This window comes from Saccostrea echinata, unplaced genomic scaffold, assembly GCF_033153115.1.
Source record: "Saccostrea echinata isolate AGI-Se365-2 ecotype Australia unplaced genomic scaffold, CSIRO_AGI_Sech_v1 ptg000009l, whole genome shotgun sequence".
NCBI classification, from domain to species: domain Eukaryota; kingdom Metazoa; phylum Mollusca; class Bivalvia; order Ostreida; family Ostreidae; genus Saccostrea; species Saccostrea echinata.
In genome coordinates, this window is record NW_026889758.1 from 24,333,489 (window position 1) to 24,360,022 (window position 26,534).

At 33.0% G+C, this 26,534-nt stretch overlaps 2 protein-coding genes, 1 long non-coding RNA gene and 1 pseudogene across 3 annotated transcripts in view; 1 reads left to right on the plus strand and 3 right to left on the minus strand.

The window, feature by feature from the left end:
• The window catches only part of LOC133182075 (uncharacterized), a 262,045-nt gene that overhangs the window by 124,663 nt on the left and 110,848 nt on the right, over positions 1 to 26,534 (minus strand). The window lies entirely within an intron of this gene.
• Positions 1 to 26,534, minus strand: part of LOC133182070 (calmodulin-beta-like) — a 79,670-nt gene that overhangs the window by 30,673 nt on the left and 22,463 nt on the right. Inside the window, exon 2 of the mRNA XM_061316785.1 lies at positions 10,406 to 10,436. Coding sequence (XP_061172769.1) covers positions 10,406 to 10,436 — 31 coding nt within the window. The remainder of the gene's footprint in view (positions 1 to 10,405; positions 10,437 to 26,534) is intronic.
• On the minus strand, positions 5,453 to 7,467 carry LOC133184008 (zinc finger protein 862-like). Its single transcript, XM_061318882.1, has 4 exons — positions 7,101 to 7,467; positions 6,681 to 6,890; positions 6,246 to 6,487; positions 5,453 to 6,038 (listed from the first exon to the last, which is right to left on the minus strand). The coding sequence occupies exons 1-4, from the start codon at positions 7,356 to 7,358 to the stop codon at positions 5,453 to 5,455; spliced, it is 1,296 nt and encodes a 431-aa protein (XP_061174866.1). The 5' UTR covers positions 7,359 to 7,467.
• On the plus strand, positions 18,024 to 20,224 carry LOC133184010 (uncharacterized; annotated as a pseudogene).

Consider the following 26,534-nt stretch of genomic DNA (forward strand, 5'->3'; position numbering starts at 1 on the left):
AAATCAGAATTTCGGTCACAAAACAAGATCGAAAATGAATTTAATGTGATTTTCAAGCAATAAGTAGTGTTTTCATGGATTTACAAATACGTACTACAAATTCCTGAGTGTGAATAAGATATGAAGTATCCCTACGCTCCGAACGATTCTAGCGAGGGTAAAATGTAAACAAATGGCTATGACAGAGATCGTGATATTGAACGTCGATCGCAGGCAAGGAAGAGAATAGGCCCAAAGACCATAAACTTAGAAAAGACTCAAGTCAAAATTTGAATATCTCGAGTTTTATTTAATGCATTTGCTTAAAAATTTGCAATTTTGTATAACATTTAAATTCAAACATATAACGAAAATTTTGTTTGATTATGAAAATTATTTCAAAAGATATATTGGTTTGAAATTTTGACTTAAGTCTGTTCTCAGTTTATGGTCTTGGAGCCAGAATCGTGGAACAAAATCAGCTGAAAGAGGCGTTCTGCTTACTTTGAACTATGCAGTTAAATGAATTCGGGGATCAATATAGGGACGATTGAGCTCAAAACTTTGTCGTAAATTATCATAAAAGCGAAGGTTAACATTTTTATCCCCTCTGTTTTGTAAATCATTTTTTTTTAAATTTGTTAAGAGCACGTGGTATTATTGTCACAATTTATAAATCTGTTCGGTGTTATCACTGTTTAAATAGATGAATAACAGCAGGGCGCTTTCGTCTATATTCTTCTGGAATTTACTCTTCTGCATACTAGTATATATTAAAAAATAGATTGTTACAAGTTATACACACCAAGACGCAAAACAGCTGGACCTCTATCGATATCATACCAAAAATGTTGGAGATGAATTTCGACTATTTGATTTAATTCATGCTGTGAATACAGACATATATTTTAGAGCTATTAACTGTCTTTGGCGATCACAGATGTGAAAAACAAGGCTGATTGCATGATAAAGTCTCTCAGTCGACATGCAGTAGTAGATCTCTAGTTTTCATAATATAGTAATTAATTTATAATTCTTTGTTTTCATTTATTAAATGCAGATTCACAAAAAAGAAATAATAATAAGGAATTTGAAAATGAACTTTGAAGAGAATGTAACAAATTTGCTACTTTGATAAGGCTCTGAAAATATGGAGAGATGAGAAAAGAAAAATGTGTTAATCTTAAGTATAAATATTATGTAAATAAACTATGCAAGAAATGAAATAGCTTAAACCTAAGTCTATTAGTTTAAAACTTTAGATTGACAATGTACGTATAATTTTGTTTTCCAGGTAGAGATTTATATGCCTTGCAATTGGAAAAAAATAAAATAATTATTTTATTTAAATATCATACCTTTTTGTCTCTTTAAGTATTCTTAGAATATAAATTTATTTAAGGTATATACATTAACATTTTTTTTTTTTAAGTTTAAAAAATGATCAATTTTCTTAAGGTATTTCGAGTCTACAATGCTTCATATGATTAAATGAAATAAATTATACCAAATTGAGTTTAGTTGGAAAAAAATGTCGAAATGGGCCTGCTCCCCCCCCCCCCAAAAAAAAAACAAAGAGAGGGTTTGTTTTTATTGTATTAAATGTTAGCTGCATCAGTGATTAATGTGGTTCCGGGGCCATAAAACTTAGACGAGCTCATTTTTGATCCCAGTCTCAATTTTGATCCCAGTCTCACTTTTACAAAGGAATCGTTAGCGGAAAAGTGAAACTAAGATCAAGAGTAAGCTCATCTAAGTTTTATGGCCCCGGGGACTGGAATTTCAAAGACATATGACACATGGTTCCAGGCCCCCCCCCCTTTTTTTTTTTTTTACACATTCATATGGTAAAGATTCTTTTTTTTTTTGTTGGTATTTTCGCTTTTGTTTAAAAGTAACTAGTTCAGTTTTTATAGATCAAATAAGTTACAAAATGCATTTGTCGTATTGCTCACTTTTTGCTTTCCAATGGTTTTCATTGGAGGTTGTCTTTTGATGTAAGGTTTTGTATATGCCAGTAAACTTTGGGATATATTTCACATTGTACTGGAAGACATCACATCGATTCAGTACTTTGATGTTAATGCCACACTGCTAGACTACAGCGTTTGAAAGACCTGATTTTAAGCTTACGCTATTTACAATCTAGCTAAAGCTAAATGTTCTGTCCGCAGCATATCTGGATTGCAGGAATCACAAAGCAAAATAAATAACACTCGAGCAAAAATGCGTCGTTATTCTGGTTGTTCTCTGAAGCATCCACTCGTTGACCACAGTTATGTTAAGCCTTGTGCACCGTGAGCACTTTTTAAAAATCACTAAGTTGTTTGATTGGCATTATATTTAGCTTTGTATTTTACGATTAAATGTTGCGTTTTAGGGGTTCAAACCCCGTAAGCCACTGGCCTACGTCGATAAAAAGGTAACAAATGTTCTTTCGCTAAGCGCTCGGTACTTTAAAGTGAAAGTTGAGGGTCTTTTGGGTGAGACCTTAAAAACCGAGGTCCTGTGTCACAGCAGGCGATGGCACGATAAAATTTCTTCACTGCTCAATGGAACGGAGTGCCGAGTAATGGTCTAGATTTGAAGCCCTTAAAGATATATGGTGACGTCTCTATGTTGGTGAAAAATTCTCGAACGTTAAACAACATGCAATCAATCTCAAAGATATGTTGGCGGTCAATTTTCTTTGATTTTTTTCATTTTAGCAATTTTATTGATAAAATTTCCAAAGTAACTATGTGCATTACCAAATATCGTTTATAATATGCTCTCTGGAGAAAATTGTGAGATTTAATATAAAAGAGGGTGATCGTGCATTTAGGGACATTTCACAAATTCTGTAAATTTCAAGCAATTTTAATTCTTTGATGTGTGAGACATCTTAATTAGAGCGACCTATAGATATCAACATTTAAAAAGTGCGTGCACTATATCCTTACGTAAACTTTCATTCTTAATTCAATTGTGACTTGAAATTCATTTGAAGCTGACCAAAAAAAAATTATAAACCATAAGTACCGTCGTATAACTTAACCCATCCCTGACTTTGAGGCGACCATCACCATGATTATCTGGAATCTGATATTTCTCAGAAAATTTCAGTTTTTCTCACTAACCAGTGCCACTAAAATTTGAGTTTTTCAAGTGTGCGATTTTATTCACCAACAAGAGCGCCACGGTTTTTTTTTTATTTTTGGAGGGGGGGGGGGGGGTTGCAGCTGAGATAAAATGAAGGTTTTTCATGCAATCATGAAATTAGTAAATAGAAACCTCAGATAAATCCTACATGATTATGTTACGGGTAAAATAATCGTAAATGGTACCGATACATGTACACTACTCATATCTTTTCCATGAAGAATTTTATATATATATATATATATATATATATATATATATATATATATATATATATATATATATATATATATATATATATAACTATCTTGAAGATTAACAGATATTTTTTCTTTACTTTTATCATTCTTATTATTAACTTTCGAGCATACATCCATAATTTGAGTATACAAGTAAATTTCATCTTAATTAGAACTCATAACTGTTTTTTAGGAAGGCTACAATGGAATCTATTTTATATTTAAACATCTGATAGGTACAGGTATATTCTTTTCTAAAATGTCATAAATAACCATTTTTAAAAAGTTCAATTGGAAATTAACTTTGTTGGTGACGCGATCAAATTCTGTCCCAGAGAACTAAATATCTAACGTTGTTAATCATAACTTATATTTACATAACTACTTAGGCAAATATTTCACTAAACGACCCATTGTATTGTGCAAAGTTTCTGAGTTGCACTAAGTCAAGAACTTTTTAGACCCTTTCCCCTCTTTTCAGTAGATTCATCTGAGAAAAATATTTGCAAATGTGAATCTTTTTTTAACAGAACATATATAGCCCCCCCCCCCCCAAAAAAAATCACCGTTTAAGAACTTTACAAGACTACGACAATACTGCCCTTTAATTTTCAATCTAAAGTTGAGAATGACTACATGACAAATTATAATCTGTCATGTCATTTTCAACTTTAGATTGAAAATTAATAAATGACAATATATATCTGAGGCATGTGATACCGTGATCATTGCCATGTTAGTTACTTCAGGTTTTCAATGTATAACGACCATTTTTTTTGTACATAATTAATGAATGGTCCGATTTTTAAAACATGGTAGCATTTTGAAGGTGTTATCAAACAAAAATACTCCACCAAAGGAATAAACCAAATTTTGATTATTGTACCTTGAAGTTAACATTGAAGTTCATGGGCAGCGCATGTGTTATTAAGATATTGTAAAAAGTAATTTGCATTTCATGCAAATCTCTTGGTGAATATATGCATAAACTCTCTTTATTATAATATGAAATAAAATGAATCATTCACTATAGATATTTTGAAAACATTAAAATTTTTCTTCTTTTCATTAAGGGCAGATAACTCTTCAAAAACTCTTAAGGTGCAAAGTGACTGGCTTCTTACATGTTATCTGTCATGTGAATTTGAATTTATTTCACTTTCATTGTTATCTAGAAATGCATTTTTAACTAGTTCAAGATGATTCAAAATTGATTAAAATCCCTTCATTATACATTGAATACCTTAACAAACTTGCTTGTAATTATGGAAGGAGGAAGGATGAAAAGAAGCTGGCAGAATGATGGAAAACAAGATCTTTTCATTTAAATTTCAAATAAGTGCACGTCTGAAGAGGATGCAATTGAATTTCCTTGCATGGTGAGAGGTATTTGTTCTTGAAAATAAATAGGGTAATTTAAACAGCTTTTTTACATAAATCACTGCCTTTAAGGTAGGTCGCGGGTTTGCTTTTGTCATCAATTTCGGTACACAATTTCGACGATTCGAGCGGTTGTTTTGTGCACATTTGATTATGACGTCAGTTACGTCACAAAGGCGACGTTGCATTGCTTCCCGTTTATTTCTCTGAAAATTACTTTAGCAATAGAATCTAGTCCGTACGAAGCGTAGAAAGTACATGTTATTGTCCGTAATTGTATTGTCGTAAATGTATGAAACCAGAGTATTACAAGTTTGAATTCTGCTCTGATTATATGTGTAATGTATAAGAACAAACTAATAAAACATAATAAATGCGATGCAAAATGCAAGGAATAATTAAATTTTATATTCAAAATGATACTAAACTGCTAAAGGTCAATCAAAATGAGTCAGTGTTAAATTAAAGATATGGCACGCAAAATGAAAGTTACCGTAAATTGCTAAGCCGAAAATTTGAAAGGCTGTATGTGTGCACGTAATTTGCAACGAAGGGAAGGTGCGTAATCAGGGCTAGACAAATAGAATTTTAAGGTACTTGCCCTCGGACAGGTGACCACCATAAAATTACTTGTCCCATCAAAAAAATTACTTGTCCCACCTTTTTGCACAAGATAAAGAAAAAACACAAAAATCATTTACAATAACATTCTTTTACTTCTCAACTGTCTGATACAGAAGTTCTTCACATTCATCAATGTTTACATCCTTTGTACATTCAAATTTGTGCCCATTTATGTGCCTCCCTTTTCCATCCGAAGTACTGTTTAGCCACTTTTCAATGGCAAGATCAGGTTTAAACTCTGCAAGAGAGGGACCCTCCACCATTATCTGTAATTGTGAATTTAAATTGTCCTGTGTCAAAGAAGACCTTAACCTTGTTTTAAGCAGTTTTAAACTTGAAAACACTCTCTCACACTTTGCAGTGGAGCAACTAAGACAAAGCATAAGTTCAACCACTTTTACAATGTTTCTAAGAGAAGGAACACCAGTTTGAACAAGAGAGAGATAAGCATCATATATTGGCATGGTTTTGTATGGCGCCATGTACGCTTTTAAATTCTGGTATTCTGTGTGGATGTTATCTCTCTCTTGTTCAAATATGGGGTTAAAGTAATTAAGAATAGTGTCAAGACTTTTCATTCCATAAACACACAAAGTTTCCCTATCTAAAGGCCAGGTTTTAAAATTAAAAACTAGATTCATGTCTTTCACTGGACTTTCCTTGAAGACTGAAAATCTACAATGAATAAAAAATTAAATAATGAAAAATATGTAATACTGTGACTTTTTTATAATTTGTAATATTTGAAAGACTTTTATGGTTTAGAATTTTTGAGAGAAAAAATGAATTAATTGAAAATGCATTTACTGTCTATTTTATTTATATTACAATATAAATGCATGTGAGTATGTAAATTAAAGCTATTAATTAATTCATTTGAACCTTTCATCCAAGAAAGCAATGGTTTTGTCCAAAATGTGTTGTGTTGACTTGTCCTTAAAATCCACCTCAGGACATGGTCCAGTTAGTTTCACATCACCAAAGTATCCGGTGTCCGGACTGTACTTCCCCAGAAATTCTTGCATATTTTCTCCTGGGTGATACTTTAAAGATGTAAGTCTAAGACAAGCAGCTTCCATTTTGGGAAGAACTTCAAGAATCAATAAATCTTCTGTCTGAAAAAACTGATTCAATAGGAAAAACATAAAGTCATCAATTAAGATTAAGAACTCTGATTCTCTGAATTTCTCTTCACCCTTTGGCTTGTTCACTAGACAGTTAATTATTACTTTCATTTGAAATCATAATTTATTTTTGTAAACACCATTTTTATGCAGAGCATTTGATTTGCTCACAAGTCTAAAAACAGCATATTACCTTGGACAAATCAGCTATCACTCCTAGGATGTCAAGAAGTAGAAACATAGTTTTCAAGACTGATGAAGAGCATAAATCTTTTAGATATTTCTTTGCACTTCCAGCATACACATCTGATCTTGAAGCAGCTTCACCAAGATGTGTGGTAATGACCAGTAAGTTGGTTTTGATGGCTTGTAATGCTTTACTCTGACTAGCTACCCATCTGACCTGAAATCATAAATCATTATCAGACTATGAGTATGTTGAATTAATCATACTACAATACATTGCACCAATTAAGTTTTTTAAATTATCTAAATTCAATTATCTTTTCTATAGGTACCACACTGAACAGTATACAATATTTGAAGCTTTTGTATTTATATTACAAAAAATTTATTCAATATTACATTGTTTATAATATTTTAAAATTTTCACCTCTTTTAAATCTGGGATATGGGCCAAGTCTGCTTCAAGGACTTCAGCAACTGCTTTTACTTCTCTCCTCCGTTTAGGGGATCCGTGGTAATACTTATAAATACCTTTGAGGGTTGCCTCCAGTCTGTGTAGAATATCAACATCCTTTACTGCATCCATTACAGATAACTGTAACTTGTGTGCAATACACCACACAGATATCAGATGAGAATAATCTTTCATTAACTTTCCAGCAACACCATTTTTTTTCCCCTGCATAACAGATGCTCCATCAAAATTCAAACCCACAAGGCTAGGCCCACTCTCATTTGATTTTAGAGACTCTCTGGTTAATCCAACAGATGACAAAGCTTTAAATATGCCATCAATAACACCATCTGCATGGCCATGTTCTAGATCGACAATTCCAACAAGCATAGTGACAGGGGTACTTGAACTTGGTGAAATGTATCTGACACAAACATTTTCTTGTTCCAAGTTGCTTACATCAGTAGTCCCATCAGCAAGAATGGACACAAAGTTAGATTTATGCAAGTCTTCCTTCACTGCATCAGTCATGGCATCGCAAATTGCTTTGATAAAGTCCTTACACCGATTAGCGTTTAGGTAATTATTTCCTAGATCAACACCTAACTTCTTTATCAATTGACAGTCTATTTCAAAGTCAGTATAAGGTTTTCCATATTTTGCTATCTTGTAGGCAATGTTAAACAAAGAAGAAAATTTTTCTTTTTGTAATTTATTGAGTTTGCCAATAGCAGTCATAATGGGAGTCTCTGTTACTGTTGTGGCACATATTTTTGGCTGATCTTGTTTCTGTTTATAGTAGCTTGTATATAACAAGTGAGGTTCACTTACTTGATGAGCTTTCATAGATTCCACCCTGAAAAGAGCACATCCTTCGAAAAAACTGTTTGTTTTCTTAGAATGAGCAGGTTTTGCAATGTTAGGAAATGTTTTACAATACGAACAAAACATCAGGTTTTTTTCTTCGTCAAATGTCAGCCAGGGCCATTTTTCTTCCCAAGCTTTAATATAAACCCTTACACGTTTCGTCTGATCATACTTGCTATTTTTCGATACAACGTTATTGTTGTTATCAGGTTCTGCTTTCCTTTTCTCGCCTGGAAGGCTTTTAGGGCAAGGCATAGCGTTATCTTTCCTTGGCTTAGCGACAACAAATTTCTCCATGCTGATGAATCAAAATCTACGTTAAATTGATGCATTGACACGTTTCACAGGTATACATAACAGCAAAGCGTTTACTTGATACTACTTATAGACAGCGATTATACGTACTTCGGAACCTCTCTGATTTTATCTAATGCAACATGCGCAAGTTTAGTTTCGATTTTAAGAAAGAACGAATTGAATCTTGGAATTTATTTATTTATTTTTGTTTTACGGGAGAAGCACTTGTCCGCGGGCAACTCACCCTTAACAAAAAGCTTGTCCGACCAACAAAAGTGGTCGTCCCGGGCGTCGGGCAATGCTATTTGTCTAGCCCTGGTAATGCAACCATGTTTGCTCATCACAGCCGGAAAAAAAATTGAATTTGTTATTTTTAGGAAAAAATCAATCCTCAACAATAAAAACGGATGAAATTTAATTACATGCATTTCCCCCCCCCCCCTTTTTTTTTGTTTAAATTGTGAATCTGATAAAGCCGTTCTCTATATACAGGCTAGCAAGGAATTGATTTATCATAGTGAAATGCTTTAAACATGTTAAAATAAATTTATACAAACACCTGGCATATCGGACCTTTATGACACTCTAAACAGATATTAATATACTGCATGTATTACGAAATACAAGTATGAAGTACAATTTTTTCTACAACAAAATTAAGCTGTTTGTGTATAAGTTGAATGCAAGTATTTTACATTTTGCCGATGAAAAATTGATAAAAAAAAGGAAAAAGAAAAAAAAAGGAAAGAAACAAGAAAGAACAAATGTTTGAGAGATCGGTCTATACCGTTCATTCTGACTTTGTGGGCAGAATATGAATTGCATAATACTCGAGTAGATAAGTTGCTGTTCTTCCTAACACGTGAAATGCTGAATAAAATTACAGTGTGCATCTATGTCACCTTTAAGATCTTGTATATTCCAAATATAAAGATACTTAAACGATTATGTTCAATATATGACGTTTTAGTCATAAATAACGCCATAAACGCAATATTTTGGCAATATAAAAGCAAACTTTAAAATTATTTAGCAAAAAAACTAGCGAGAAGACGTACTGATTTTTTTACCTCAATAGTTGTAATTTTTCCTCATCTTCATATTTTGAAATTTCTGAGTAATTCGTCTACGTCTTTAAAAAGTTATCCGACTCTTTCGGTAAAATTGTTTTAAAAAAGTCATTTTCCTATATATTTCTATAGTAAAGCGTAAAAATAGTACCGAAAACTATACCGCGTTTACAGTAATATAGCATTAAAACCACGTAGGCAAATTTAATAAAAAATTCAGATAATATGCCGCAAATTCTAAGGAACATTATATCAAATTTTCAGGATATGTTTTCTCGTAAGAATTTTTATGCAGTAAACCCGCGACCTACCTTAAGAAAAGAAAATATATAAAGAAAAAGTGTGTACCTCTCGCATTCATGTTAAATAGTGCCTATATACGGTGAAACGTGGACGCTACCTGTATCCCGAAGTCTGTGTAACGCAGAAGCGATAAACACACCGCGGAGGGCAAGAATTGCGATGACTATTCTGTAAGCATGCGTATCATATGACTGTTTATTTCTGTAATTATTATTTTTAAATTTTTATTCAATAAGTAATAGAGGCATACGTGAATAATCCATTTAATCAATATGTGGTCAGTGAAACATATTTTTATATAACTTCATAAATCTCAAGAAAAACAGACTAAAATACACTTGTAACTGTCAAAACACAATTTACACCCACTGTTTTCTATATAATTTTAAACTGTGCGAAGAAAAACTCCCTTTAAAGTCCAACCACAGAAAGCATGGATGTTTAGAATACTTGCATACACCAACAACTTGGTCCCATCGCGAATGCCAAGTGGATACTATATACATATCTAAAATTAAACGACATTTTTACTGGAATACGTGGGATCAGAGGCACATTTCTATATTTAGATTTTTGGGGGGGGGGGGTATTTTAGCACTATTGTTTAAGTGTTTCAAAAGGTATTAAATTACATTACTTTATTCTGCGTCACTGGTAAAGATCGTATGTACTATGTCATTAATCTCAATCTGAATATCTAACTCCCAGGAAGAAAATGAAATGTTTCCAGGTAATACATACCGTGTACTTTGTCTTGAGTCAGCTGGTTTAACTGCAAAAAAAAAATAAAAATAATTATAATAATTTATTAAAAAAAAAAATAAAAGCCTGTAGGTAAATAACTAAGTAAATGTTTAATGACCAGTCTGCTAGTATTTATACAAAGATGATACTCTACATAGAGGATATTCAATGTTTTGAAGATGAATACGGAATTTATTTCACGAGTGGGACAGGATTTTTTGATATTTTCACGAGTGCGAAGCAGGAGTGAAAATATAAAAAAAATCCTGTCTCACGAGTGAAATAAATTCCATATTCATCTACAAAACATTGAATTTTCTGTTTATTACATTTTCTTTGGTTTTCCCTTTGCCTCTGTCTTTTCTTAACACAGTGTCATAGGCTTGACGTCATGGTTGAGCGGTTAAGACGTCATAGCTTAGCAGTTGTGAGATTGAAAACATTACATAGGATGGATTTTAGCAACATATTTGGGGAAAAAATTCCAGTTTTAGCTCTATCAAGATGGTTAGTTACTATCTCTATCTTATGACAAGCCAGAAATTATTTTTTACTACTTTGATATCCTTTCACACTGTTAGAGAATATCATTTTGGTATCCTTTCTCAATGTGAGAGAATATCACTTTTATTCAATAAATAATTCACAGTATTTCACTGTTGAAAATGTAATAAATGAATTATATTCATCGGTTCACTATTTCTGAGGTCAAGGACAAGGAAGCATTTCATTTAACTCGTTTCTTGACGTTACAAAATCACAATGACTTCCACTTCACGTGATAGTTGGTCTCGCATTATTATTGGAGATATTGATCTTGAGACAAAAAATAATTCAAAGATTACTGTCGCTAAGGATTAGTGGTTAAACACTTTGTTCAACCCATAATTACATTTTCAAAGCATCAAGAGAATGTCTTCACTGGGTATAGTTGTTATTGCTTGCTAGTACTTGCTGAAACCAAACTCAAATTCAAGACTACAATTGAACGTCGTGGTTATTGTTGCCGCTTTAACTACAGCAGAGATATTTACTGGTTCTATTACGGATATCCCGTATTTTTTTCGGATTTTATTTTGAAAATATGGATTTACTTCTGGATATTACCTTATGGGAAGCAGGACACGTCACAATTTTTACATCACAATCCCTATTAATAAAGATGCTAAAACATTTGAAATCACAAAATTTTACCAAAATCAACAAGCATTCTGAGAGTATTGCATTAGCAATACTAGTCCCCTACCGGCAAGTGTAATCTGGTTCCAATTAAAAATTGAAAATGCCATAATTCCATAAAAAATCAATGAAGCGGAACGAAATGCGAACTTGATCTTTAAATCATCAAGGTAAAGTCACATGCCAAAAATCAGCTCAATATCTGCAAGCGTTTGGAAAAGAATTGCGGAAAACCCTGAAAAATTGAAAAGGTCGTAATGCCGTCAAAAATCAATGAAGCGGGACAAAATGCAAACCTCATCTGTAACTCATCAAGATACACTAACATACCAAAAATCAGCTCAATATCTGGAAGCATTTAGAAAAAAAGTGCGGAAAACCAAGTGGGACAGACTGAGAGACAGCTAGACAGACAGACGGACGGTCAGACTCAGAGGAAACCTGTAATCCCTCGGGGTCATGATTTAAACAAACTTGAATTTACACTACCTCAAGATACTTCTATATCAATGTGACTAAATATGGCTTTGTTGTTCCTGAAAAAAAGGTTTTAGAATTTTTCTCCTATACATTCACATGCTAAACCCTGATAGTGCATTGTGGCCCATCCTACTCCTAGGGGGTCATGGTTTGATTGATTGATTAGGATTTAACGCCGAGTCGGCTATATTTCAGCCATATTTCGGCGGAAAATTTATTTTATATGACCGGTTATCATGGTTTAAACGAATTTGAATCTACAATACCCGAGGATGTTTCCATATCAATCTGATTAAAGATGGCTTTGCTGTTCTTGTGGAGAAGATTTTTCGATATATATCCTATGTAAAACTTTGATCCCCCATTGTGACCCCATCCTACCCCGAGGGTCATGATTTGAACAAACGTACATCTACACTAACTGATAATGCTTCCATATTAATAAGACATTGCTGTTCTTAAGAAGATTTTTGAAGACTTTTTCCTAGATATTCCTATGTAAAACCTTAATCCCCCGTTTTAATCTATCTATTACAAAGAGAAAATTATAGACAGGGTTCTTTTCTGTAGCATGAAAAATAGAGAAAGGGGCAGGGCGGACTTTAAAAAATAATATAATAAAAGGCCCGGCCTCTATATTTCAGATATCTTACTATTACAAGGCGAAAATTTTGAACAGGGTTTATTTTCGTAGCATAAAAACTAGAGAAAGAGGCAGAGCGAACCTTAAAACGCAGTATATTTAAAGGTCCGCCCTCTATAATTTAGATGTCTTACTGTTAGAAAGCAAGCATTTTGGACAGGGTTTATTTCCGTAACATAAAAGTTAGAGAAAAAGACAGGGCGGTCCTTAAAACGCAGTATATTTAAAGGTCCTCCCTCTATTTTTCAGATATTTTACCATTAGAAAGCAAACATTTTGGACAAGGTTTATTTCCGTAACATAAAAACTAGTCAAAATGGCAGGGCGGACCTTAAACTGCAGTATAATAAAAGGTCCGCCCTCTGTTTTTCAGATATCGTACTATTACAAGGCGAAAATTTTGAACAGGGTTTATTTTCGTAGGATACAAACTAGAGAAAGAGACAGGGCGGACCTTAAAACGCAGTATAAGAAAAGGTCCGCCCTCTATATTTCAGACATCTTACTATTACAAGGCGAAAATTTTGAACAGGGTTTATTTTCATGGCATAAAAATTAGAGAAAGAGACGGGGCGGACCTTAAAACGCAGTATAATAAAAGGTCCGCCCTCTATATTTCAGATATCGTACTATTACAAGGCGAAAATTTTGAACGGTTTATTTTCGTAGGATACAAACTAGAGAAAGAGACAGGGCGGACCTTAAAACGCAATATAATAAAAGGTCCGCCCTCTATATTTCAGATATCTTACTATTACAAGGCGGAAATTTTGAACAGGGTTCATCTTCGTAGCGTACAAACTAGAGAAAGAGACAGGGCGGACCTTAAAACGCAGTATAATAAAAGGTCCGCCCTCTATATTTCAGATATCTTACTATTACAAGGCGAAAATTTTGAACAGGGTTCATCTTCGTAGCGTACAAACTAGAGAAAGAGACAGGGCGGACCTTAAAACACAGTATAATAAAAGGTCCGCCTTCTATATTTCAGATATCGTACTATTACAAGGCGAATATTTTGAAAAGAGTTTATTAAAAGTTTTCGTAGCTTAAAAAAAACTCGTTAAAATGGCAGGGCGGACCTTAAAACGCAGTATAATAAAAGGTCCGCCCTCTGTTTTTCTTTTTTACCAGATACATGTATCTCATTTACAAAGCAAAAATTATGGAAATGCTGTAAGTTCCTATTGTTTTTTTTCTTTGTTGGTTCGTGTGTTTTTCCAGGGTAAAAAGATAATTAGGTTTTTAATTTTAGGATGGACGCTAAATTAACTTAGAAGACTCTTGGAATGGCCTAATTGTGCATAAGAAATGCATATATACTACATGTAGTGTACTTTTTTTCATTTATGCTGACAAAAAGACAAATTTTCATGTCAATTAATTATCCACTCTATGTGCATTTGCAGGAGATATGTCTACTGTATTGTATATCTATGTGCAACCATAAACATCTGTCTGAAGGGACCACAGATATATATTATTATATAATTAGTAATGTTGATGACGTGCAACAAGAGAACTATAACCCCACCCCCACCCCCCATCACACACACATAAATAAAAAAGAAATAGCCGCTAAAAGTGGAAGAAAATCTAATTTAAACCAAAATCAAAATAAATATAAAAAATATTAACAAAAGAAAACGACTTGGTGATGTTTTATGAATTTTTATATCAGTACGATCTCAACAGACACTTTCCTTTTCATATTAGGGGGAAATACCTGTCAAGTTGCTCTGTAAAACTCCTCTGTAAATAGTATGGGATGATAAGATTTTCCCTAGTAAGAAGGTGGAAAAGGAGAAAATTCCGTACTGAAGCGTACTGAGAATTTCCTATGGTGGATAATAAAGCCGGGTTGTTTCTTCCAAGCTCGCTGCATGTCATTTCCGAAATTTTGCATTGCATTTCCGACATTTTTTGTTTTCATTTTACAATACAATCAACACTAAGTCTAGTAAAAATACAAAGTCTAGTAATAAAATGCAATAATTTCAATAATAAAACATGCAATTTTTGATCACCAAATTTTAATGCCCACTGAATTATATTTGTTTGAAAGCACCGAAAAACAGAATCCCCTCAACTTTGATTACTTTATTCCTTAAAACATAGTTTCTGTATGTCATAAATTCTATCTTAACTATCTGATCTCAAATTCAGTCTGATTATCTTGATTTGAAAAGATGAATAAAATTCACAACTTACACTTGTATGTGTCCGAGGATAAAATCTTCATAAGATTCTTTTAAATATATGCAGAACTTATTATTTGGAAATCAATGAATTATTCTTGATTTATTCTTTAATTTTTTTTTTTATAAGGGAAATTTCAATTCTGTTTTCATTGCCGGAAAAGTACTTTATGATGATAAATGTCAGAGATGAAAATTTTAAAATATCAGATGAAAACTACAAAATGTAGGGAATGAAATGAACAATATTTTAAAAAAATTCCAGAAATAAAATCCTAGGGTAGGCTCATTTTCCAAAAGGGGGAGGGGTCTTTAAACCCAAGCTCGTTTTTCCGGGGAAAAATATTAATGCGGGAGGAAAGTCTACAACATCAGTACTATTTAAACTATTTGACATGTTTCAGCATAATTTTGCTATACCCCACCCACCAAAAAAAAAAAGACCATTTATAATCTTTTCTTTTTTTTTGGGGGGGGGGTGTTTTATTGCTTAAAATGTTCAACTCGATTGACTTAGGTTTGATTTTGCCAATTAATGCACATCTTCCTTCACTAGTGTTAACCCCGGGGTAATATCAAGCAGGAATGATATAATCTTTAGTCTTTAACTGGATAAGAAACGATGGTTATAAAAACTCCTGGGATATATTCGACTTCAAGTTTCGTCAAGTGAGACAATAGGCCTACCCCCAATGCACAGATATGTTGTTTTAACAACAACGGTGTATCGGCTAGTACACCGTAACACAAGTCCCTGTTACAGTGACCCTCCAATTATTTCATAGTTAGGTTCAATATGAATCGTAAGAATTATGCATAATTATTAATAATAATATAATGAAATATCTTTCGAAAGATATGAAAATTCTTTTTGGGAAGTGGAAGTCGAAAGTTGTTAGGAAAGAGACTGTAATGAAATGATCATTGTTGGACTTACTAACACTATCTACTGAACAATGTGCCAGTGAAGGTATGCGTATCATATATATGTATTTTTTTTTTAATTTTGCAATGATAATATTGATATCACTTAAACTATAAAAGACACATGTCGTACATGATTTTCCCATAAGGTAACTCGATCAACAGATCTTTGCATCTTTATATTTTTTGTTTTGTGCAGTACCTGGGAGGTATGTACTACGGTAAGGAGCAAACAGTTAATCAGTGCTAACATCAAATTTTGAATAATTTTTTGATAGATATTTTGAGGTTTTGTACTGAAATATATCATAGTATTAGAAATACAATTAATTAAAATTGATTAACGAAATCCAGCAACTAGCGAGATATCGCGAGACTTGATCCTGTTAGTATACATGTATATACAATGTACATACATGTACGTCCCTGGAACTCTATTTTGCTGGGAGGAACTATACCTTAAATAATTTAAAAAGATTAATAAAGCTTATTAATTTCGAATCAATAAAGGAGAAAAATCTGCATATTAAACCGAAGGCGGACCTTTTATTATAGAGGCAGGCCGGACCTTATATGTTATCGTATTAGGTCCCCCCGGACATTTAAACGAGGCGGACCAAATTTTATGCGACACCGGTTTCACCGGTAGGAGACTGATAACATCAAAACGTACTTTTCACACTTTATGCAATACTTCGCCAAGGTAAATTAATATTTTAATTTTTGACATCAAAGACAGCTGCTTTTTCAATAAAAATGGAACTCATATTAGTATACTTACCTTGTTGTTGGTCATTTGCAAAATTATTTTGTTAAAAAACGTTGTGATTGTACACACATGTACTCTGAAGTTGATATTAAAAGATGCTTGAGTGTCTGATTGACAATATCTATGTAGGTTTAGGAGATCAGGTCTTCCAACAACATGTTGGAATTTCCATGGTACCAACTGCGCCCGGTTATTAGCAGACCAATTTTTGTATTCAGATGAACCAGAATTCATTCACAAACTTCTACATGAGTATAAGGAAAGAACTTGTTGTGGCCTTCAACTCGACATTTAGATATATCGATGACGTATCATCAATTAACAATAGTTACTTCCATTCTTATGTCGATTCGATATATCCCAGTGAACTTGAAATAAAAGACACCACAGTGTGACTCATGTGTTTCATACTTGGATATTTCACTATAAAAAGACCTTACTGGTAACCTAACAACACAACTTTATGATAAACGTGATGACTAACATTTCTATGGTATACTTTCCTTACTTATGTAGCAATATACCCTTATCACCTGCATATGGGGTATATGTCTCCCAGTTGATTTGATACGCAAGAGCATGATCGATTTTTTAAAACGAGGCAAGCTATTAACCAACAAGTTGATGAATCAAGGATAATCAGTCTCGTTTGAAGTTATCATTTTTTAAGTTCTATTGTCGATACAATGACCTTATCAGCAAATACAATCTATCATTAGGTCAAATGCTGACTTACGTTTTTCATACTAATTTTTAGACCATTATTTACACACTGAAATTTCTACGGATTTTTCGATTTACCCGATCATGACAAATGCAAGGAGCACACAGCGGATGTGACCTGTCGACAGGGGATGCTTACAACTCCATGGTACCTGATCCCGCCTCTGATGTTTTTGGAGGTCCGTGTTTGCTCTGCTCCCAATTGCACTATAAGCTTGAATACTGTTCGTTATCTATATGTTTCATCCGTGAAGTAAATGGCGTCACAATAGGACGTCATATCATTTAAATTCCGATTTTAATTCAACATTGGATAAATAAATACCCCGTCTGGAATAGCATTGTTTTTGTTATTACGTAATCATTACTGCTTATTAGTGTTTCCTTTAATCATTGACCAAATTTATCCTTTTATAATCTTTCCAGCATAACTTCAGTGCCTCGATAACAATGAGGCATTTTTGAAAATACACACCAAATAATGACTCTAGAATTTGCTCTACTCTCTTCTTGGATGGGGAACCTACACCTAGTAATCCACACCCAACAATTAATATGGGACACAAGGATAAGGTTACCATGGGAAAACAAACACCAAATGAAAAATCCTAAGAGATTCCTACCAAGAAATGTCAATATCCCATTCAGACATTAATGACTCTGATGTGACAACAATTGTAGTCACATTTTCTGTGTCAAATGACAGGTACATGGTAAACTCTCCGAATGCCATTATTTGTTTCATGATTTTTTTTACATTTGTTCATCCTAAAATTTTACCTGAGATACGACCATATGGCAAATGGCTTACAACAATGAAGAATTAGTTAGTTTTGAAGTCATGAAATGCATGGAATTTTAACTCCGAAGCCATTGTAATATAGAAAATAACACCGCACATGTACGCTTCATATTTTTAGCCATGTGTCAGGCCGAAGTTTGCTTTGGTATTGGAAAATTTTATTCTCTGTAACGGTGGTTTGGAGAAAATCCGACCATTGCAACTTGGACTCGGTGTAGGTTTAAAGATACATGTGTCTATATATCCTTCATAAAATTTGATGGGGGAAATTCAGATAAGAATATTCAAGTATGCAAATAAAAATATCGGACTTATTTCTCCATATGATATTATATATGATATTAGTTAAGATATTGCAAATACGACATTACAGAAGGAAAGCTCAAAATTCGCCCAAAAACAATTTCACTGAAAATTGCAGAATGGGGTAAACAACTCTGCTACAGATTTGGTAGGTCTTACATGTAAGTGTAAGTAGGATGTAAGTAAGTACAATACTTATGTCAAGGTTATAAGAGCTGTAATCTACACTTTCTTTGTTTGTTAACCACATAAATAGACGATTTCATAAGATTAACAAATTGGCTAATTATATTATCTCATCTTTTTCTTTCTTTTTTTTATGAAAAAACAAGCAGACTTTAAGCTTTGACATTATCTTTTATCTTCAGAGAACACGCTATGCTATGCTAAAAATATTATTGAAATGTTAATTTAGTTACATAATAACCAGGCTTGAGTTTTACTAAACTTCTTAAGTTACGCAAAATTTTGTTCACTTAAGAATTTCGTAAGTTCAAACTTAAAATACGATGTATCTCTTTTATTAAGCTGTTCGTAAGTATTGGCTTTTTTCTTAAGGAAATATTGTAAATTACGACAAAAGAACTCTATTAAAAAAGGTACAAACCTACTTAGATACGAACGCGGCGCAAGCGCAAACACAAGTTTTGCTTTCACTTTCGCGGCAAACGTCATTGTTATCGTCTGCGGAAGGAATGATGGATGAAAGTATGAATGCAAAGAAAAGAAACCCAACTGGAGTGAGAGAGAGTTGGGTGCTCTAGCGAAGTCGGTGCTTCCAAGAAATAAGTTACTAAAGGGAAGTTTTCCAATTTTGTCACCACCGATAGGAAGCAGGAACTGTGGAAAGAGATTGAGGATGAGTAAGAACCTTATTAAAATTAGCCTTAAATACACGGTCATTTTAATAATAAAACTGTACGTTCTATTTATCCATAAATTAAGTAACACACGAGATTCTTCTTAATGTCATTAATTATTCTGGATTTAAGCATGGAACATGTTCAATATGTGTCATGAATATGTTATAATACATGTATGAATATGCTAGCTTGGCATGTATAGAAATGTATTTACTACAAGAAGGCAAAAAGGTTAAAGTAACATGCTGTCATACAGTGTATGCACAGTGTATATACACTGAAACTTCCCAAAAAAATTGATATGATATAATTAAAGTTTAAGTATTTTACAACATGCAATTAACAGATTAAGACTGATCTGGAAAAAAAAATATATACAAGTATAAAACAATAAATATAAATTTTCTTCCTTTTAGAGTCAATGCTGTATCGTATGTCAATCGTTCTGTAGAAGAAATAAAAAGACGTGGGCAGATGTACAAAGTCTGACTAAGAAAAAAGAATCAGAAAGAAGGTTGATGAAGGAAACTGGTGGAGGCCCCCACTCTGATATTTATTTTAAAAGTTGGGAGAAACTGGTAAACATTTAAAATTATATTTGCTGAAATTTAAACTCACTAATTAAGCTGTCATATGCTATTCCCCATTGTTTTATTTTTAATTTGTGAAACAATTCCTGTTTTTTCAACAGATCATAATTATATATATATATATATATATATATATATATATATATATATATATATATATATATATATATATATATATATATTGAAGAATTTGCATGTGTCCATGCATAGTCTCAAAATAGCATGAAAATAAATATACAATGAATTTTTTTTAAGGTGCTGCAGTCTTTATCAGATGTGGCTATTGAGGGCATCTCTGGGGGAGTGGACACAGCAGAACATGGTAATTCAAATATAAATTAAATTATGAAGGTCATTGCTTAGTGTGATGTACATGTCAGATAAAGTTTCATCTGTTTGTAAACGGAAATTAAATTTTTAAAAAGACAGACGAATGATATTGATTATACAAATATAGCCCTTTTATAAGGTTGATCCATAGATATATCGACTTCACAGAAAAGCATATCGACTGAGCACTTGAAGTTGATATATCTATGGATTGATGGAATCAAAGGGCTATATTTGTTATATTACGTCCTTTGAAAAAGATTGATTGATTGTACGATGTTTAACGTTCCTCTTGAGAATTTTTCACTCATATGGAGACACCACCACTTGCTGAAGGAGGGCTACAAATTTTGACCTATACTCAGCACTAAGGGCCATTCAGCAGCGAGGGATCTTTTTCGTGCCAACGCCTACTGCGACACGGGACCTCGGTTTACATGGTCTCATCCGAAGGACCGTCTTTGGAAAAGAAAGAGACAAACAAATCATTATGTAGGAATTTGTAGGTTTTAAAACTTTTTACCATTATAAACACATCTTTGGTTTTTCCCTGAGTTATTTTTAGGAATTCAAGTCAACATCGTAATACATAATTTTGCACGTGATAGCAAGTAAACCAATCAGATTTATTGAATTACACAGTAAAAATAATATTATTCTATATTATGTGTATTTAACAGTTTCATTCATAGTCATTCTGTGTATGTAAAAATGTTATTAAACAAATTGTTTTCAAATTTTAATCATTATTATTATTATTTCTAGTCAAAGACACATCAACCCTTAGTCAGGGAGCTGTGGTTCCAGTCACAGAGGCTGATAAACCTGGAACTTCCAAAGAAGGTAAACCACCCTCCCAAAAAAGAAATTAAAAAAACAACTTATGGTATATTATTAGTTATACAGGTTCAATCAAGGGTGTACAGGGATTTACCCCGGCTTTTATTCCACATACCCTGAGGCCGAAGCACAACCCGGGGTAAATCCTGTGACATCATGTTATTTGCTTTTTGTGATAGAGAAACTATACATTGTGATGTCACGTTATTTACCCCCAGCTCAAGCTGGGTATACAGAAATTTACCCCCAGCTTCCTAAACAATTCATTCTTGTGTTAAAAGCATGATAGAAAATGCATTTTTTTGTTCCAGGAAACTTTGTGTGTCACTATATTATTAAAGTACCCATTATTGCATGCACACAATACTTTAACTTGAAATGTCATCATAGTATGAGCTCTTCTGAATAATGCATTAATCAAGCTTTATTTATTATACAGGTGACAATGCAAAAACCAGCCGACCAGTCAGTAAACACTTGATGTCCATAGGGGTTGAAAGTGAGTCCTCTTTTTTTCAATTTATTTGACTGCATTATAGAAAATTCTATAAACCCAGGAAAATTATTGCAAACGGATTTAATTTTTTAAAATAAGAAAATGGTTTGAATGCACTCCGAGTGCTTAAGTTTTTAAAACGTAAAATGTGTTATGGCATCAATAAAAAAAAGATGTGTTTGTGAAACATTGATGCCCCCATATGGCAGCTCAAGGCCAAGTTTTTCAAATGTAGATCAAACTCCAAGGTCAAGGTTTTTGAATAAGGCTGTTACACAAAAAAGGTACTGTCAAATGGAATACATGTACACATATAAAATATTCAAAAATTATGGCAAAAGGTTTTCAAAAGTGTGTCATCTCAAAGATCAAAGTCAAAAAGTAAAAAAAAAATGTTGGTACCCAAAGAAAGGTCTGGACACATGGTATACACATGAAATATGAAATCCCAAGTTTTTACATATCAAAAGAATGGTTGGAAAACTTTTTGGAAAAGTAGGTCAAACTCCAAGGTCAAGAAGTCAAATATGTTGGTACCCAAAGAAAGATCTTGTCCAATGAATAAACGTGTGAAATATGAAAGCCCTAGCACCAAACATTTAAAAGTTATGGGTAAGGATAATTTTTTTTAGGACAATTGGACGAAAAATTAGCAGACAAACAGACAGACAGCATAAAAATACTTGTGTTTCTTAATACCACAAGCTTACTATTTTAGAGGCTGAAAAGAAGAAAACTGAACTCTGAAGCACAACAAAAGACACATATGTTTGTGCCCCCTCAAAGTGAAATTGCTTCCTACGAGCCTGTTACGTGTATGTCAAGTGTGATAATTGACATGACTGACCTAAATTACTATGCTGATGGGGGCATAGTGTTTCAAAATTACGTTTTTAGCTCACCTGAGCTGAAACCTCCTTGGATGTTAGTTGCATGTGCCCTTTATTATTTATTCGACCTGTTTCTGTACGCAGTAAGTAGAATTTATTCAAAAACTTATATTGGCTTTGGCCTTCAATTTGACGCACAAATGACGTTTTATCAATTTCCATCAATACCTTGTATTGATATATTTCACCGAACTCGAAATTAAAGACACCACAGACCCTGATACATGTATCATATTTCGATGTTTTGCGAAAGACATTGATGACAAATTAACAGCTAAACCATAAGATAAACTTCATGGATTCAACTTTTCTGTTGTCAACTTCCCCTATTTAATTAAATATTAATAGCGATTCTCTGTAACCACTTAAACTTCTTTGCCACGCATGGTCACCGATTTTGATGAAACTTTGCCCATTATTACAACTTGACACTAGAAACATATATCAAATAAAATTTCGTTGCTATGGTTCTTGGTTGCTATGGTAACAGCCAGAAAAGAAAAAAAATGAGATTTTCAGCTTCTTTGAATCTTTATTAAGCCTTAATAAAGACTAGGAAAAACAAACTATTATCACAAAAACATGACACCCTGTTGCCACCTATGCTATAAAGAAACTATTAAGAATTTATCTCTAAGTAAGTGGTAACCATGGGTACATTTGGAATACATTTCAGATGCTGAAAAACGCTCATTATTCACTTATGATAGATTGATTGATTGTGTATTGTTTTACGTCCCATTCGAGAATTTTTCACTCATATAGAGACGTCACCATATACCGGTGAAGGGCTTCAAATTTTGACCTTTACTCGGCACTCAGGGCCATTGAGCAGTGAGGGATCTTTATCGTGCCAACGCCTGTCGTGACACGGGGCCTCGGTTTTTAAGGTCTCATCCGAAGGACCCGCAACTTTCACTTCAAAGTGCCGAGCGCATGGCGAAGGAACAGTTGCTACCTATTTTTTATCGACTTAGGTCTGTCGCGGCCGAGATTCGAACTCACGACCTCCCGATCACGAAGCGAGCGCTCTACCGACTGAGCTACCGTGAACGGTCACTTATGATAGATGTTACATGATTATTCTAAAAACAACCTTTATGGTTGTCATGGTAACACAGTGTAACCATGCGCAATCTGATTCTAAGATTGGGTTAATGCTACTATCTTGAGGAAAAACAATAAAATTCATGACTGGCACATATACATCCTTAGGACCTTGCAACACCGACAACATAAGAAAAATTGGGATTAATTGTTACTTTGCAGTGTAACCTTGGAAACAACGTACCAGTTGTTTAAAGTGATATTTTTCTGCTGCTTTAGGAATTTACTTACCTTTTAATCAAGAAACATATCATTTGACTCACCTTGAATAGTATTTATCTGGTAGAATTAAAGTTGAATATCATACATATTGATAAAGCTTGTTGAAAATACAACACTGTTGCGATGTTACAAAGAAGGGAAAATGCTCGATTTTGTTAATTTTATATCAACATTAAATCCTATGTGCCAGCTTTTTGCATCCAGTTAGAGATTGGTTGGTAGTCAAAATTGAAAGTCAGGTTAGTTGTTCATATATATCAATCATAAAAGTTTTGGGAATCTACATACAAGGGTACGTATCCAAGGAAACAGAATATTTTTCAGATTTTTATGCATATTTTTTCGGCTAATTTCCATAGCAACGCTCTATTTGAAGAATTGAATTTGAATTTTTTGAAATGTGAAAATTAGGGTCACACCAACGCCTTTAAAAATTGATCAGCAGTTATATAAAAATATGCTTTTTAAAAAGATAGAATAAGATTAAAACACTAAGAGAGTAAATTTAAAATCCCTTTGTGGTATTAAAACCATGGCAACCATTGCCAGCCTATCAGAAATATCATATTTCGTCATTGGTATATGTTACAAAGATCTCTTGTCTATCATATGCTTGCATGTCAACCTATAATTGTTTTTATTCTTAAGTGTATGACTTTATAAAATTAAATGAACAAAATTATTACTTTTGAATACTTTGTTTCCATAGTAACGTATGTAATAGTTGATTTACCAAACATGTTTATCATGCATATAAGACATTAGGCCTTCAACTTTCAGAAACAGTCATTTCCACTTGTTTGCTTTGCTGCAAACGTTAGCTATGGGACTCTGAACATGTTGAAAAACTTTAGGACATGTTGCTATGGTAACCATGACACGTAGCTACGAATTTTTGCCTGATTTGAGTTTACGTTATCAAAGACTTTTATCATAGAGAGTATGGAGAAATTCTGAGACTATGCGTGCCACAGCTTCTATATAAAAGTTAGTCATTACAGAGAATGGCTCTTAATTATGTAGCAATACATGTATATCTTTATCACTGCATCTGGCTTCGGGGCCACCAACACATCAAAATACATGTATCAGTTCAAATCAAACCTCTAAATTAGATTTCTGCCTCAGCTTAGATTTTCCTAAAACACCATGCCACCAACATATCTGAGATTCGTCTCAAGTAACTAAGCTGAGATTTAAGAAATATCTTAGACTTATATTCGTTGTTATATGCGACCTTTTTTCTTATAATGCACAAAGTTGTTGAATCAATGATTAAATGTACCTTTCAGTTAGTTGTTCGCAATATTAATCTTTTATTTGCTGTTTCGAATCTTTCAACGAAAAGGACTCCATTACGATCTTTGCGACAATAAAATCACCGAGTCCCTGTAAAATAATCCTTAAATAAGAATAACACAGAAATAGTCTTGGCTCGTCTGTGGACATAAACACACCAAAATATACAGCATTAAAACTACGTACTAGACAAATTTAATAAAAATTACAGATAATATGCTACAAATTCTAAGGAATATTATATAAAATTTTCAGGATATGTTTTCTCGTAATAATTTTTAAGCAGTAAAACCGCGACGTACCTTAATTTTGTTTTGTAAAATGTTGGATATATCTATTACATTTTATTCTCCATAGCAAACATACATGTGTATTTTAAGTATAGGGAATCTTCGTCCCTATTTAGAATAATTGAAAAAAAACATTTTAAGTGATCAAAGGAAATAAATTTTACCGCCGAAATGATGAGAATGGTCATAAGTCAGGCCTATTCTTATAAATAATATGAACGGTCAAGGATTTTTGCGTGCGATGATTGTGAGTATAAAGTAGATCCAAATTCTCAATTAAGAAATTTATAGATCTAGTTAAGAACCTAATTAGACAGACTGTTATCATCAGTGATTAATAAATGGTGATTTATAAATTATTTCGAAAGCATAGAGATATTTGTACACAGAATTTTAGACATCTTTTTTTTAATATTTGCGTATTTACGTAGAGGATTGATATTTTATCTAGTCATATTTCCTTTTTTGATATACAAGGGCATTAAGAATTAATAAATTTGACTAACGATAAATAGCACAGTTAAATATTAATTGAATTAATTACTGTATGAATGAAGATATACATGTTATGTATAACGTGGCACAAAAATATTGTTCTGATTCTTTATTTTTTCCTTATTTTTTCTTATGGTAAAGTTTCATATGCATTGTTTCAGTGTGTGGACAATATTATAAGATATTTTACTTGTGCGTTAGATCCCCCCCCTCCTCTATTCTATACGGTATATCACAGGATGATCTTGTTTTATGAGAAATTAACATGCTTTCTGTGCTTGCATGTTAATTTCGTGTATTCATGGATTAAAGTGTGCATTATCATAACATTTGCAACCATTTTATACCATAAAACAATTCAGTGAGATTTTAATTGAGACTACTACATGTATGTACCAATCTCAAGATTTTCTGAGAAATCTCAGATTTTTTTCTCAGCTGAGTCGAAAAAAAAAGTCGGTGGCACGCATGTTTGAGAAAAATCTCAGATTTGATAAATTAAAAAAAAAAAAAAAAACAACTAAAAACTCAAAAGACAAGTGTGAGTTTGAGTAAATATTTGTTTGGAGGCAAAGATCGTTATGAAATACTCAAATATCTGAGAATTCTCAGATTTAAGAAAATCTCAGCATTAGTGGCCCCGAAGCCTGGTGTTTATCTCTCACAGTCTATTCGACGTGCAA